This window comes from Carassius carassius, chromosome 6, assembly GCF_963082965.1.
Source record: "Carassius carassius chromosome 6, fCarCar2.1, whole genome shotgun sequence".
Taxonomy (NCBI): Eukaryota; Metazoa; Chordata; class Actinopteri; order Cypriniformes; family Cyprinidae; genus Carassius; species Carassius carassius.
In genome coordinates this window covers 29,683,625-29,698,301 of record NC_081760.1, presented here as the reverse complement: position 1 = coordinate 29,698,301, position 14,677 = coordinate 29,683,625, and the positions used below count along the sequence as shown (strand labels likewise).

At 33.5% G+C, this 14,677-nt stretch overlaps 2 protein-coding genes across 2 annotated transcripts; both read right to left on the bottom strand.

The window, feature by feature from the left end:
- Positions 1 to 365: 365 nt before the first annotated feature.
- On the bottom strand, positions 366 to 4,885 carry si:dkey-22i16.7 (cyclin-dependent kinase inhibitor 1C). The gene is made up of 4 exons (XM_059551355.1): positions 4,832 to 4,885; positions 4,640 to 4,690; positions 4,202 to 4,463; positions 366 to 529 (listed from the first exon to the last, which is right to left on the bottom strand). Exons 1-4 carry the CDS (start codon positions 4,883 to 4,885, stop codon positions 366 to 368), a joined length of 531 nt encoding a protein of 176 aa, XP_059407338.1.
- A 4,793-nt stretch (positions 4,886 to 9,678) lies between these two features.
- LOC132141974 (amelogenin-like) lies at positions 9,679 to 13,254 on the bottom strand. The gene is made up of 8 exons (XM_059551621.1): positions 13,192 to 13,254; positions 13,077 to 13,121; positions 12,543 to 12,590; positions 10,719 to 10,916; positions 10,384 to 10,608; positions 9,973 to 10,050; positions 9,791 to 9,849; positions 9,679 to 9,712 (listed from the first exon to the last, which is right to left on the bottom strand). The coding sequence occupies exons 1-7, from the start codon at positions 13,249 to 13,251 to the stop codon at positions 9,817 to 9,819; spliced, it is 687 nt and encodes a 228-aa protein (XP_059407604.1). The 5' UTR covers positions 13,252 to 13,254; the 3' UTR covers positions 9,679 to 9,712; positions 9,791 to 9,816.
- Between the last annotated feature and the right edge of the window lie 1,423 nt (positions 13,255 to 14,677).

Genomic DNA, 14,677 nt, shown 5'->3' with positions numbered 1-14,677 from the left:
TTCAACATTTTGGATGTCAATGCCTGCTTTATATTTTTCATTTGGTCACATAACTAGGGCAGCTAGTTGAATATTATTCCAAAAAAATAATAATAGTAATTGGTTGACTGCAATGATCAGAAATATGTAGGTCATAAATGTATTCAGTAGCAGTGTATAGAAAACGTATTTCTCTAATGCAGGTTTTACAAACTGATAATAAACGTATAAGTAAATAAATGTTTTTAAAAAAATTGTTGTTTTTAGTTCTAAATAACAACGAATAACATGTTCAATAAGTGAGATTCATTATGTTTATTGAAAGCATTACTTAAAATCTCAAGGGGACTTTAAGGTCATTGTTCGGCTCCAAAAGGATTCCTGCACTATGGTGGACCATCTCCACGGACGGTGGTGCTGATGACTGGGGGGCTGGGTGTGGCTGGAATCGGAGTGGGAGCAGAAGCAGGAGCTGGGGCCGTGGCTGGAATCGGAGCTGGAGCCGGAGCCGGAGCCGGAGCCGGAGCAGGAGCCGGGGCTGGGGCAGGGACTGGATGAAGCAGTAGGGACCACAGAAATGGGAACAGAGGTCCAGGCCTCACATTGTTATAGTCTCCTCCAGGAAAATATGACCCATAGATCCTCTAGAGCAAAGATATTATAATCAGTGAAACATTGTGATTATATTTTTGAGAAAATTACACAAAGGTTTTTTTCACCAGAGGAGCTCCAGGGTTTATGACGGTGGCACAGCTGTGAGGAAACAAACATGGCATGAGTTCACAATATTGTAATTGTCATTTAATAAAGTATCATACAATGTTGTTTGATTCCATTCTAAAGGCTTGAATGAGCATGTCTGCTCATTTACATCACAGCAGAATTATATGATATAAAAATGATGAAACTACTATGAGAGTAAAAGTATAATTAAAAAAACAACATTTACTTACAGCTCCAGGGCAAATAAGCCACAGCATGGTCAATAATATGAGACTGTTCATTTTAGGGTGGTACCGTTTTTTAACCTTATTTAGGGGGAAAAGAACAGGTCATCTAAAAGCACATTGAGCTCATTAATAATTGCAATTCAGTAATACTGATATTTAACAGACTAAGCATTTCAAATGCACATTCATAAGACAGATACACACTTGATTTAAAGACTTGTTCCACATGCAAGTACAATATTTATCCACATGGAGTCACTCATGAGCGGAAAAAAGGGGCTTGAGGACAAGTTAAAAAAATTTAGAAATTAATGCCATTTAGTAACTTTCCATAAAAACGAAATCTTTGATATTGATATTTTAGTCTCCGAAGTAAAACTCCAAAAGTATATTTTTCTTATATCTATAGTGTAAATTATACTTTAAACCACACTAGTTTAACAGGTTAAAGTTCATTCAATTAAGTATATAATAAAATGAACAACTATTTAATGAAAACAATGGTATTTTTCATGTTTCATGTCAGACTGGGGCAAAATGTCACATTATTATAAAAGTTGTAAGAAATGTGTTTGAAATGTTTAAATGTGAATAACTTATCATATTTGTATCTGCTGGGTTATTTTAATATCATTGATAAACTATTGTAGTTTTTCTTAATATTTAGACTTTTTATGTTCTGGTTTATGATATTTCATCTTAATTTTAGGTAAAGATTTAGTAATTCTTTTGTGTTTTTTTTTTTAAATAATAGCTAAAATAAAATAAGTTTATGTGTGTACCGTATATATTAGTTAAACATTAACTGGAGTAAAAAGTGTAACAGCTTGCCTCAGTCTTCACTAAACTTCAATGAAGTCAATGAGGAAAACAAAAAAAATAAACTTGAAGTAACAGAAACAGTGAAGTGTATATTTAAATTGACCTTTACTTACAGTCTTTCAATTCAGTCAAGTCTTCTTGATGTTCTGAAATAATTGTGAATACTCTAATATTTATCCCAGTCCAGCAAGTGCACTCCATTGGACTCATCAAAGAGTTTTGGCATGTTACTTTTTTACTCATTGTGCACACAAACCTTAAGGACATTACAATATTCAGTCAAGTTGTAATCCTTAAAATCCCCGAAATTCCCAAAGGTTCACTGCAGTGTGCAGTTGTGACATTTTAGGAACATCTTAAAAACTTCCTGAACACATTGCTACAAAGGATTAGCTAATCTCGATAATCGTAGTTTTACTGCAAGACAACTGATATCTATCTCTGTGTACCTAAAGCCAAGAAGAAGAGAACTAAAGGAGAGGGAGGTGAACTTAATTTTAGTAGGTGTCCTAATACAGGGATGCTAAATGCCAGGTTGCCAAACTGTAATAAATTAACTAAAATTACTAAATGTGAACTTTGAGAACTAAAGTCTCAAAATAGAATTATGAGATAACAAGCATCAAAGTTTGATTTCAACCACTATAATTTCAATATTTGACATTGTCTTAATGATCTTTATATCAATGTTACATTTTCACAGGATGTTCTTTACCTAATGAAGTATGATTTTATATTGAAAACAGTAAATCACCAAAAAATTACTTTAGCTGGGTTTTCAAAGACAGCATCACAAATAATTAAATAGAAAATTGTGTCATATTGTAGAGGTTTTTGGATAAATGCATTGACAAAATTCATACCTGCAGTATGGTGCATTATCCTGCTGAAAGAGGCTACTACTATCTATCACTATTTGGCCAAGATCTTTTCACTTATCAGTATGTTGTTTTAATTGCTTTTATGACAGTGTCTGTTGTTATTTCTCTTATTGATCAGATTGGAGCTGTATTGTTTTAAAACAGATTACATCAGCCTCCAAACACCAATGTCCTACTCAACCTCATGCAATTCATCTTCTGCTCCTGGTGGGAGATAAGACACCAGCTTAAGCGGAGCATGCACCTGATTGACTTGATACTCTTGTTCTTGGTCTCTTAAAAAAAATTACTTTCCATAATTTAATCTTACATTGTTTATACTTTCTAATTAGAAGATAAATGCACATAAAGTGTGCTTGTTATGACTGTTATAATATTCTTTCAAAAATGTTGATTCACTCATGAATGAAACAAGTGTCTTTATGAGTGTTTATTGTGTCCCTTGCACTGTGGAGGGATATTTGTGGTATTACAGTTCAGAACTATAAACATGAACATGTTTATTTATTAATGTAAGTTATGTTATCCTTCAAAAGATATAAAGTTATATTTATAAAGATAGAAACAGCACAACTAGTCAGATATGTTTGGCCATTAACTATTAATACTCCATGAAAGACAGGCAGATAGACATACATCTTCTCTCTCCAATATGGTTGGAGGAATTGCATAAATGAAATTACATGAGTTTGTACATGACAATGTTGACAAGTTTGGTTTAAGTGGAAAAGTAAAAAAAGCAGTCTGTGGACTTCAAAAAGCAATTTAGGCCTAATATGTACCAATTCTCAAAATGTCCCAAAACTTGCATGCACCTCTGTATAAATATGTACTTTTTAATTCAGAAAAAGTGCATAGATCTATATTTTAATTGTTAAAAATGTCTGCCTTGTCACATACATTAAGCTGATCCATGTTAGCTCAGTCCTGCTATGTGATAGACCTACACTTTAAAATTTTAAAATGTTTAGGCTACATCATTGCTTTTAAACAACAGTAAGTTCCAGAAATGTCAAAGCCTCCATTAGAATGTTTTAATGTTTCTGAACAAGCAACCAGTTACTGGAATGACAGTTCAAAAAACAGGTATTTAAGAAATTATATTTTAGACACTTCTGCCAGTCACATCACATGTCTGTTTTTGCTCCATCAATGAAAACAGCTCTAAACCCATATAAGACCTGTTGTTACACACAGTAGTGGCATTTTGACTTTGAATGATTCAGTGGTTTTAAACAAATCTGTTTTGTAAATGATTCAATGATTCACTAAAAACTAATTAACAAAAGTCAATAATTTGTCGCTATCAGCTGCAGAAACAGTCCCCAAAAATATACACCACATATAAAAGTCTATCAGAGACCCAGAGAGGTTCTGGTATAATAACACAACTAAAAAAAACAAAAAAAAAAACCTGCACATTTTCCTATACATTTAAAAGAGAACGAATGACACAAACACAAATGTATGATTCAATGATACTAAGTTTATTTGTTTTAAGATATAACAAGGGTATCAAGTCAATCAGACACATCGTCAGTTTTACTACTACTACTACTTATCGCCCACCAGGGGCAGGAGCAGGAGCTGGGGCTGGTGCAGGGGCCGGAGCCGGGGCCGGGGCTGGGGCAGGTGCAGGGGCTGGTGCAGGGGCTGGGGCAGGAGCAGGAGTGGATGCCAACTGTGCTAAGATGAATGGCAAGAGGCTGAGGAGAGCATTGTTGTTTGGAGGCAGAGGCTGAGGCAGAGGCTGAGGCTGGTAAGGGGGAAAGTACGGATAGGGATAGGGACGCTGAAATGGGTATGGATTGAAGAATCCTCCAGGTTGTCTCTGTAGAAATATCAGTAGAAGAACATATAAAATTTCTATTGAAAAGAGTTTATATAAAACAGATTTCAAAATGAAGACAAACATGTTTGACATGTTCAGAATGTAGCCTAAAGCATGATCAGTTCATTGATTCAAGGATTTTATGCAATTGCAAAAGTTTTTGATTTCAAACTGACCTCTGAGGAACTGCTTGATGAGCGCTTCTCTCGAAGTTCTCCATCCTCTGCCTACAAAGGAAAATAAATGTTGCATCTTCATCACCATCATTACTTCATTTCCATTGTTATAAATTACGTTACAGAATAGTGTGGTGGTAAAAATGAGTAAAACATAACATGCGCATGTAATAAAAAGGGAATGAAACTCACTAGCACGGCACAGCAGAGTCCAAAGACACAAGCAACGATCAGGAAAGATTGCATGGTTCTCAGGAAGAGCAGCTCTGATCTAATAGAGAAAGTGTGTAAGTCGCGTTGGAGAAAAATGTCTTCTAAATGACCAAATATAAATGTAAATGCTCTTAAGTTAGTCTACCTTTTCTTCTTACCTTTATGCCAAATATATGAGAGACTTGTCTGTGTGACATCAATACAGCAGTGATAAATGCTTTATATATACATTTTTAACATGCAACTGGCCAATCAGCAGAAGTATGACATACTGAAAAAAAATAATGTAATGCTTAGTATTTAGCAAGGTGGATTTTACTCAGCAATTGAGAAATAGGGAAATGAGTCACATTGTTGCCTCTCTTATGGTATATTAATTGTAAACATACTGAGTTTATGCAACACATAAACAAAACAAAAAAAATCAAGACACACCTTAGGGCTGGATGTTACTGGGATTCTTCTCAAATAAATTATAACTTTCCTTATATCTGTGTCATTCTAGATATCATCAAAAATATATAGAATGTCAAAAGGAATTGGAATACTTAAAAAAAAGTAAAATATCTGATACATATTTATAGTTTTTTTTTCTTCTTAGGTTTGTTATATATTTTAAATAGTATTGTGCATTGAGTTATGGTTTAAGCAGGTGGATTTAAGGGTAGTGAGTTTAGTAATCAAAGCACTAAAAAACTGAAATTATAGAATTCATTGTTTATTTGTGTTAAGTTGTATTAACTATTGATTTCTTCAATTGTTAATTTCAGCATGAGCTTTGCTAATACAGTGTGTGTCGTATAATGAGCCTCAATTCAAAATCTCTTCAGGATTTGTCATCAATAACAACAAATAATAATAATTGTCCAGTTGTTACCAGAATATTTCAGTCATTATCAATCAAGTAAATCATGATAAATGAAATAACATTTCACCAGAACATCTTCAGTTATCTAAGTTTGCAAACATTTGAGACCAAACTTAATATTTGCCATGCAGGGTTTGTATAGACACCAACACTCATATTGTTTCTCTCATTTAATTTGATTTTTAATTTGATTTTAATTTGATTAATTATTTTTTCTTATATATATCCTTAATTCTTATTTATTAGGTTACACATTTGTTGTTAATTTGTTACTTTCTTTTTATAAATATACATCTATTTACTTTTCCCTTTTTACGATTTGTATTGCATTATTTCTGTGGGTGCTATAAAGTCTGGCATGTGAAATGTATTGGTCATGTTTTTATTCATAAATTAAAACTTTGTGCATCCAAAATATGGAATCATACACAGTAAACGATAAAAGCAAAACTGTTTTAATGGTAACAAACTGCCGAAATACACTGAAAACAGCAACAAATGGATCTGTGGACAATTTATTTGACTCAGATATAATTATACTTGTGTAGTAACTATTCTAATGTTCCACACCTCTCTGTTATGTTGATGCTATGTTATGTATGATTAGTCCTTGGTCGAGAAAAAAGAGTCACAACAACAGTGACATTTGCTCAACAGCTACCTTTTATAAAGAGAGAAGCAAGGCCAGCGTGACAAATTTTTCGGAAAGCAAAATTAAATTTATTTGCTGAAAATTGTACAGATTTTAAAGAAGCAATGTGGTTTCTAGTGGCATTATCATGTGTTGCAGTGGCAGCTCAAGTGAGTAGCAGCATTCTGACAGATATTTTGGGTATACAGTACATCAGCATTTCACTGTTTATTTGTACCATGGTGGAATTTCACACTGCTTTACATGTATATTATTGTCAGTGCTGGTCTTATAAATTTTGAATGCATTAATTATTATTTTTTTTATTAGCCCAGACAGAGACCACTGGGATCAAGTTAGCCCAGTGAATGGACCGAAATATTTCTCAGGTTCAGAAGATGGAGGAGTAAATGTACCTCGACCAGGTGGCAGAGCTCCAATCAGACCCAGATAGGAGAAGAATTTTGGGCGTCCAGGTTTTGTATGTTTTTTTGTTTTGTTTTGTTTTGTTATGTTTTGTTTTTTGTTTTTACATTAACTTTATGTATAACTCTAAAATGTAGGTAGTTTTAAATCAAAATATTTCAATTGACACTCACTACAGACAGATTCAGTGGGCCCATTGTATAAAGATGGATCTGAGCTACATGCACAAGATCCATATATTGGCTCTCCATTTGGACAAGATCCAGTGTTCCCTGGTCATAATGGAGAAAACAGAGTGGGTAACTTTTTGCACTTTTTACAATGTTTGCAATCATTATGTAGTACAATAAACATTCATTTTATCTTCTACAGTAGGGTGATGAGTCTGAGTTGACTAGACAAGGGTTCACTTTAAACCAAGGTACACAGAGGAACAGACAATGGCATAGATGTGGAGGAGTCGGAAAACCACAGAAGAATGGCAGAGCTGGTGGACCATCTCACAAAGTAAGTTTAGACTGCAGATTTAATGCCTTAAGACTTAGGTTACAGAGTCTTTTAGACATAAAAACAATGTGCTATTGCCCTCATCCTGGAATAAACAAAATGACATATTATTATTAATGGGGAAAAAATTGAATATTTGCTGAGATATGAAAATGAAATTTTAATGTTGTTAAATCCTTTCAGCTGCAAGGATGCCAACACACCCAACCCAAGCTCTAGATGGAGGTAGAGAGAATCAAATGAATCCACTCTTTGGAAAACCCGAGTCCCAACAAGTTTTACATGCACTTTTCACAAATTCATTCATGGAATAAACAAGGTTTTATGTTAAGTTGTTATTGATTGTGTATAGATTTATGAGTTAATTCTGCTTAATGTTGAAAACAGGCAGTTCATACCAGTCTTCAAGGTAAGATGTTGACAATTCAGCTAAAACAATATGGCCTGGTTTCACAGACAGGGTTTAAACCAGTATTAGGCCATAGTTCAATAAAGACATTTAGGAACATCTCAAGACAAAATGTATTTATTAAAAAAACTTATATTTTAGGATATGTCAGTGCAAGTGTCTTTCAGTTAAAACAGCCCAGACATGCAGTTTAGTCTGAGACTAGGCTTAAGCCTTGTCTATGAAACCAGAGGTAAATGTCATGAACTAAATGCATCTGAAGTCTCTAATCTGTTGAAATATTTTTACTCACTTAGATCAACATAGGCTGACAATGTCACTTTGCAGGTGAGTGAAACTTATGGTGCTGTTGTTTTGTACCCTGAAGTAGAAGTCATCTTTAATATTTTGAGATGAGTAAATCAAAAAGCTAAACATTAATATGTTCTCCCTTTAACAGAATGTTAGTGCTTTCCATCTAAAGGAGGTAATATCACTAAATTAGGGAAATAGACATTTATGAACCTAACACACTGTATTTTAAGATATGAAAATGCAATAAAACAGAATATAAAATCTGAATAAATTTTGGCTTTTCTTTCTAGGGAGAGAATGTCTTCCTCTTGCCAAAAGGAAGTGAATTAAACAGTCCAAGTAAATATAATACTGTGACATTCATTTTGCATTTGCAAACGTATTTTCATTGGACAGATAATAGGATATATAATATAAACAAACAAAAAGTTTTAAGAAAGTAAATGTAAAAGTTGTATGATATACACAGAAAATATGTGCTTTCCATCCAGGGCAAAGGACAGATGCAGCCGCCAAAAATGGTAATAAAGTCTTAGATCTTTTAGATATGGTAATGTTTCATGTTGTATGTTCAATGTATTCCATTTGTGACTTATTTACAGAGTGGAGTGAGTAGACCTCAGGAACTGGGGGTAAAGTTATTGTTTATATATAGGATATATATAGAGAGAGAAATATAAATAGAAATATACAAAAGGATAACATATATTAAAGAAAGATAACATTAAATGAACATTTCAATTCCATTTACCAGATCCATCTCTGTAAATATAGTTTCTATATCTAACAGCCTTATGTGAAGCTCATCTACAATCCAATTGCATTGGTAAGTCATATCACCTTCATCTGTAGTCTATAAATGACCCATCTGGGCATGAATGCCCAGATTAAATATTAAATCAAATAATACCAGTCTGTTGTATATTTGTTCTTATCAGCAAACCTCATTTGAATATGGCATTACACAGCTTGTGAATAATCAGGACCATGTACTAATATCATATCGGTTACATTATACAGATATCTGCCAGTACCTAGAATCATTTTCACCACCAATAGCATTCTCTTTCTTGTTTCTTGATTTATCTTCATCTTTTGAATGTCCTGGTTTTCTTTGCAGCTCCAATCATTCATGAAGGTCAGTATTTTGGTTCTTAAGTTAAGAAAGACAACTGGTTTTGAATTATTTGAATATATATTTTAGATGATCTTATTTCTATTTCATTAATATCGTTCATTAATTCTTTCAACATTGCTTTTGACTCTGATTCACCAGACAGAGTCTGAAAGTAATCGCGGGACAAACTAGGAAAGAACCACATTCAAAAACCACATTGGGAAGACAGATTGCAGAACATGCAATAAATAAATTTAAAAAAAATTTTTTTGCTAATTAATGCCTCTTTATAGTTGTTCACTGTACTTTTTATTTATTATTATTATTTATTTTTTTTGCTTGAATCATTACTCTTGAGAATCTGCTCATTAAAACTATTTTGATCATTTTTGTCACTAAAGTGGGGTGATTTATTCTTAATTGTTAATACTAGAAAGCACAGGTCCTAATCAAGTTTCAGTAGAAGTAAAAAATAGAATTTTCAACATAAAAAAAAATAAAAAACAATAGGCAAAATGAATTGTTCATCTTTTATTTATTTGGTAACACATGGATATGTCCAAGTTGAACTAAAATGTCTCCTGTGAGGGGTCTCCATGATGGGATATCTGGAAAACCAATGACAAATTTATATGCCGATAATTTAACTGGTATGATATCTTATTATAATATACAAATTTGAATACCTTTTTAATAATGAAATCTTCTGAGCCTATGGCTCAAACAATGGGAACCCAGGATGCCCCTGTCAGAGACAGGACTGGTTAACAAACTGTCTATGAATTCTACAGTAATTATTCTGCCCAGCAATATTTTGTCAGGTTTGGATATTAACAACATCTTAACAAAAGATTGCTTCTGAAAACACCTCTCCAGTTCCCGGACCGGGCCGATCACCACGGTAATCAGGAGCAGACGTTACCTTCGGGTCTGACTTTCCCCTGTTCTGAAAAATGTGAAACATTCTCTTTCAAATGTCTAAGAAAACACAAATACAAGCCCCTTAAGACTACATCAGATTAATGTGATTCATGTAATTACATTTAATAATTTCATATTAAATATTTATTAACTATTTACTAAAATAATTATGTATTCATTATATTACATATATTTAATATTTTTGAGATGTTTCAAACAAAAAATGCATTTTCATTGTTTTCTTCATGGAGGTAATACACTTTTAATTTAATCATTTTTCTTTGCAAAAATAACATTTTTGCCTAGTCAATCAATTGAAAGGAGAAGAAAATGTGAGGAAGAAAAGGTTTTACAATACCTGGATTGGTTGTATTGGTTGCATTGGTTGCACTGGTTGCATTGGCTGCATTGGTTGCATTGGTTGCACTGGCTCCATTGGCTGCATTGGTTGCATTGGTTGCACTGGCTGCATTGGTTGCATCGTGTCCTGGCCTTGAATACTTGGGCCAGTGTTCTGGTTAGGTATCAACCTTACAGGAGTGTTCCTCTGAGGATATAGATTATTCAGGAAGAATGGAAATCCCTAAAAACAAACATTCATTTTTTTACTCTCCAGACAAAATTTGTGAGAATAATTCCAAAAAACTTGGGTTTTTTGACCATGAGTTCATGATGTTCCCTGTATGTTTGTACCGGGGGAAGGTTCTGTGTTGGTATCCCATAGTTGGGACCGATGCCAGGTATAGGCTGCTCCTGCAGCAATGGGGGCAACTGTGCTGGGTTCAGCTGGTTTATTTGAGGGGGCAGGAAGGGTCCCTGCATCGCAGGGTTGAAGTTTAGCACCTGTGGGGGCTGCTGTTGAATCAGGAAGGGAGGGAAAAATGCAGTACCCTAAAGAGAAAGAAAGCAATGATTTAAATGAGGCCATTATAATATGAGCAGTGCTCGAATTGAGGGGGGGCTGGGGGGATCCGGGACCCCCCATAAGGTATTAGGGACCCCCCATAAGAAGTAAAAAATAGAATTAGGGGGGTCCCTCGGATATTTTTATTTTAGTATGACATCGTCGACAGGACTGTTTGTTTGGCGCCGCTCCGGTGAAGCTAATTTTAGCTTTTAAAATATGGAGAAAAATAAACCTCCACTCGCAGTCGGGAAGAGAAAGCTTCTTACTGACTTTATTGAGGGGTAATTGTCTCTCGCTATATATCTTTCTACTTTATATCTAACAGTTATCCACTGCATGTCGGGGCTTTTATATTCCTAGCATATATTGGAAACATTTAGGCTTACGTTACTATTTTTTTCATAATTAACAGTCCTGGTTCTACAGGAGTGCTAGTGCTAGAGATCTCGATGAAGATGGATAACAGATTTTTTTTTGAGAATCTCCTGGACATCCCTATGTTAAACTTATAAACTATTCCAAAGACTGTATCCTGTTTGCCCAGTTGCCCTGCACTCTTTGAGTAAAACTCCCGCACCTGGGTTCATACTACATCATTACAGCCTGATAGTATTTTTCCATTCTTTTGCTACTGTTTAAGTAATAAAAAAGTTGTGAAGATAGATATCCTTTTGAAGTTACTGACTGCTCTCTTTTCACTGCTTTCGGAGACATTATGAAATAATTATCCCTGTGCCACTGTTGAATCTGACAGTGATACCATCCAGTGAGACTGGAAGCCATCTGATTATTTTCTACTGTTTTTGAGACATTTCAATGTATTTTGAAGTCACTTGCTTTTACGGGTGTTCAAGTGCCTTATATGTAGTGCCCTGGTATATTTGCCATAGCTGCCCTTTTGAGTCTGCTGCTTTGTCACCCTCTAAATCCATATTACTCAAGTAAGTAATTTAAAAGAAGATATATATATATATATATATATATATATATATATATATATATATATATATATATATATATATATATATGTATGTATGTTAATTCAAGCGTTTTTAATAAATAGTATATATTTATGCATATTATGATCAAATATATTGTATATTTTGTATAAAGTGTATATTGCGAGACTAACCAGCCCCCCTCCCAAAAAAACTTGGGGACCCCCCATAAGACTTGACTCAATTCGAGCACTGAATATGAGCACCATACCAACACAATACCATATTAAGATAACCTCGTCACCTTGGAATTATTAGGTTCTATCTGCATTCCGAGTAGTTTTGAGAAATTGAGCCACAAAGTTTTTGCATTCTATTCGACTGTGTAGATAGAACCTTATTGTTTTTTAAATAAAAATCCCATAATGTATACAACATAAAAAAAATCTATCACATAATGTAAATAAGTTCACAGAAGTCACAGAATAACAATATGGTAATAACTCAATTTTGACAAAAATAGCAGATAGAACCTTATAATTCCAAGGGGACGACCTTGTTTCAGGTTAAGAAATTATATATCTCTGTCATTACGTTATGGCAGATTTTACTTTCAAATGCTCACGCTATCTTCCTATTAGTTTTTTTGTACATGACTGGATGCTGAATTACCTGTCCTGGACCCACACCTGCCAGAGTGAGTCCATTGAGACGCAAAACCTCCAAAGAAGGAAAAAGAGACATGAGAATATCAGAAAACAAAAAATGAACACTACCTTTCAAAAGTTTGGGATTAATAATTTAATATATGTTTTTATACACCATATTTTTTGACAGTTAATACATTTACAAGTATGCAAAATATTTATTGTTAACTTTCTATTAATCAATGAATCCCAAAAAAAAGTCAGCTCATCAGCATAGAACGATTTCTGAAGTATCATGTGACACTGAAGACTGCAGTAATGATGCTGAAAATTAAGCTTTGCTACAGCCTTAAATTATATTTAGAAATATTAAAATAGAAAAGCATTATTTTAATTTGTAATAATATTTTGCACCATTACTGCTTTTAATCAAATAAATGCTGTCTTGGTGAGCAATAGAAACGTTTACAACATCTTATTGACCCTAAACTTTTAAATGGTAGAATTTATTATATAATATCCACTATAAAATTCATGACAGAATGCATAAGAAACATACCTCATTACTGTTACTTGCAATTATTCCGAATTGTGGCTGGTAGATCTGAGAAACACAAACAGATTTGTTATTATAGATTGAAGATGAAAACATGAATTTATCAATGGACACTTACAGGAGCACAAGTGCAAATGCTGAGAAGACCAGACATTGAAAAGATGACCTGAAACTTCATATTGGTAATCTGTGAATAAAAAAATAAATAAATAAATTGAAAGACTCCCTACTGGTGCTGAATATATATATATATATATATATATACATACTACTAATAGTCTATAAATGGTCAATAAATCAATAACAGTCTATAAATGCAGAATATTAGAGAAAATAAAAGTACATTCAAGGCAGAGCAGAAGTGCAAACCATTAGCGTCTTTTCCCCTTTGCTTTTTAAACTGGTGTATGCCTTCTTATAATATCAGGTTGCTGTAGCTGTGACACATACGGTATAATGGGTCTCAATTTGTCTATATCGCGTCATATATAGACATGTATCATTATGGTCAACTGAGCTGCTAATTGTTTTCATCAATTTATTGTCTGAGTTTAAGTACATCTGTATTCACAGTATGTGTGTTTTGATTAGTTATCATTATTATTAAGTCATTAAAAATATTGAATACTTAATAGATATAGAGCACATGCACCAGTGCTTTAGATCAGAACTGAGCTTCCTGACAGATTAATACAGAGGCTGAATGAAGAGCTGTTTGTTCTGTGAGGTAAGGAGACAAATTATTGTCTGACTGAGAATGAAAAAACAAGATTTAACCAACATTTCTTCAAAACAATAATTATGGCAATTAGTGTGGTCATCTCCACTTAGTGATTACATGGTTTAGGGGCTGAGTATTCCAGACAGAAGAACCAGACTGAAAAGGTTTGTGTTTCCTCGGCTGTATTGACCTTTCTCATTTCTAAACTGTACAAGAACCTTAGGAGTCCAGTAGATGGCATTAAAAATCAATCAGCAAAAATCTCACTATTTAATATCTATTTTACTTTAAGAAAAAGGCTGTTTAGGTTTGGTTATCATAAATAACCAACATGGTTAATTATGTAACCCTATTTCATAGTCTTTTTTGTTGTAGACAGCAAAACGTTATATATTTATTTTTATTTTATTTTATTTCATTTTCTACGTAAAACAAGGTCTGTCTGTACCTGGGGGTGTTTGTTTGTTGATTTGATTTGCATTACAAAATTGTTAACCTCAAAAACTGTTTATATCCTGGCCTTGATAAGCATAGTAGTAGTGACATATAACATTTACACTCTACTTAAATACCTGTGCTTAATCACACACTTTACCATTTGGGGTCTGTACAATTTTTTTGACTCTTATGTTCATCAAGGCTAACCAAGGCTTAACCAAGAAATACTGTGAGTTATTATCACAATATAAAATAACTGTTCTATTTAAAATATTTTCAGCACTCATTACTCCAGTGTTTTGTTGTTGTTGTTTTAATGTTCAGAAGAACAGAATTTTAAAAGCCACTTTTGATTGCTTTAATGCCTCCTGCATAATGCAGAATAATAGTATTTATTAAAAGTATTTATTATGATTAAATAAAGTATCTGTCTATCTATCTATCT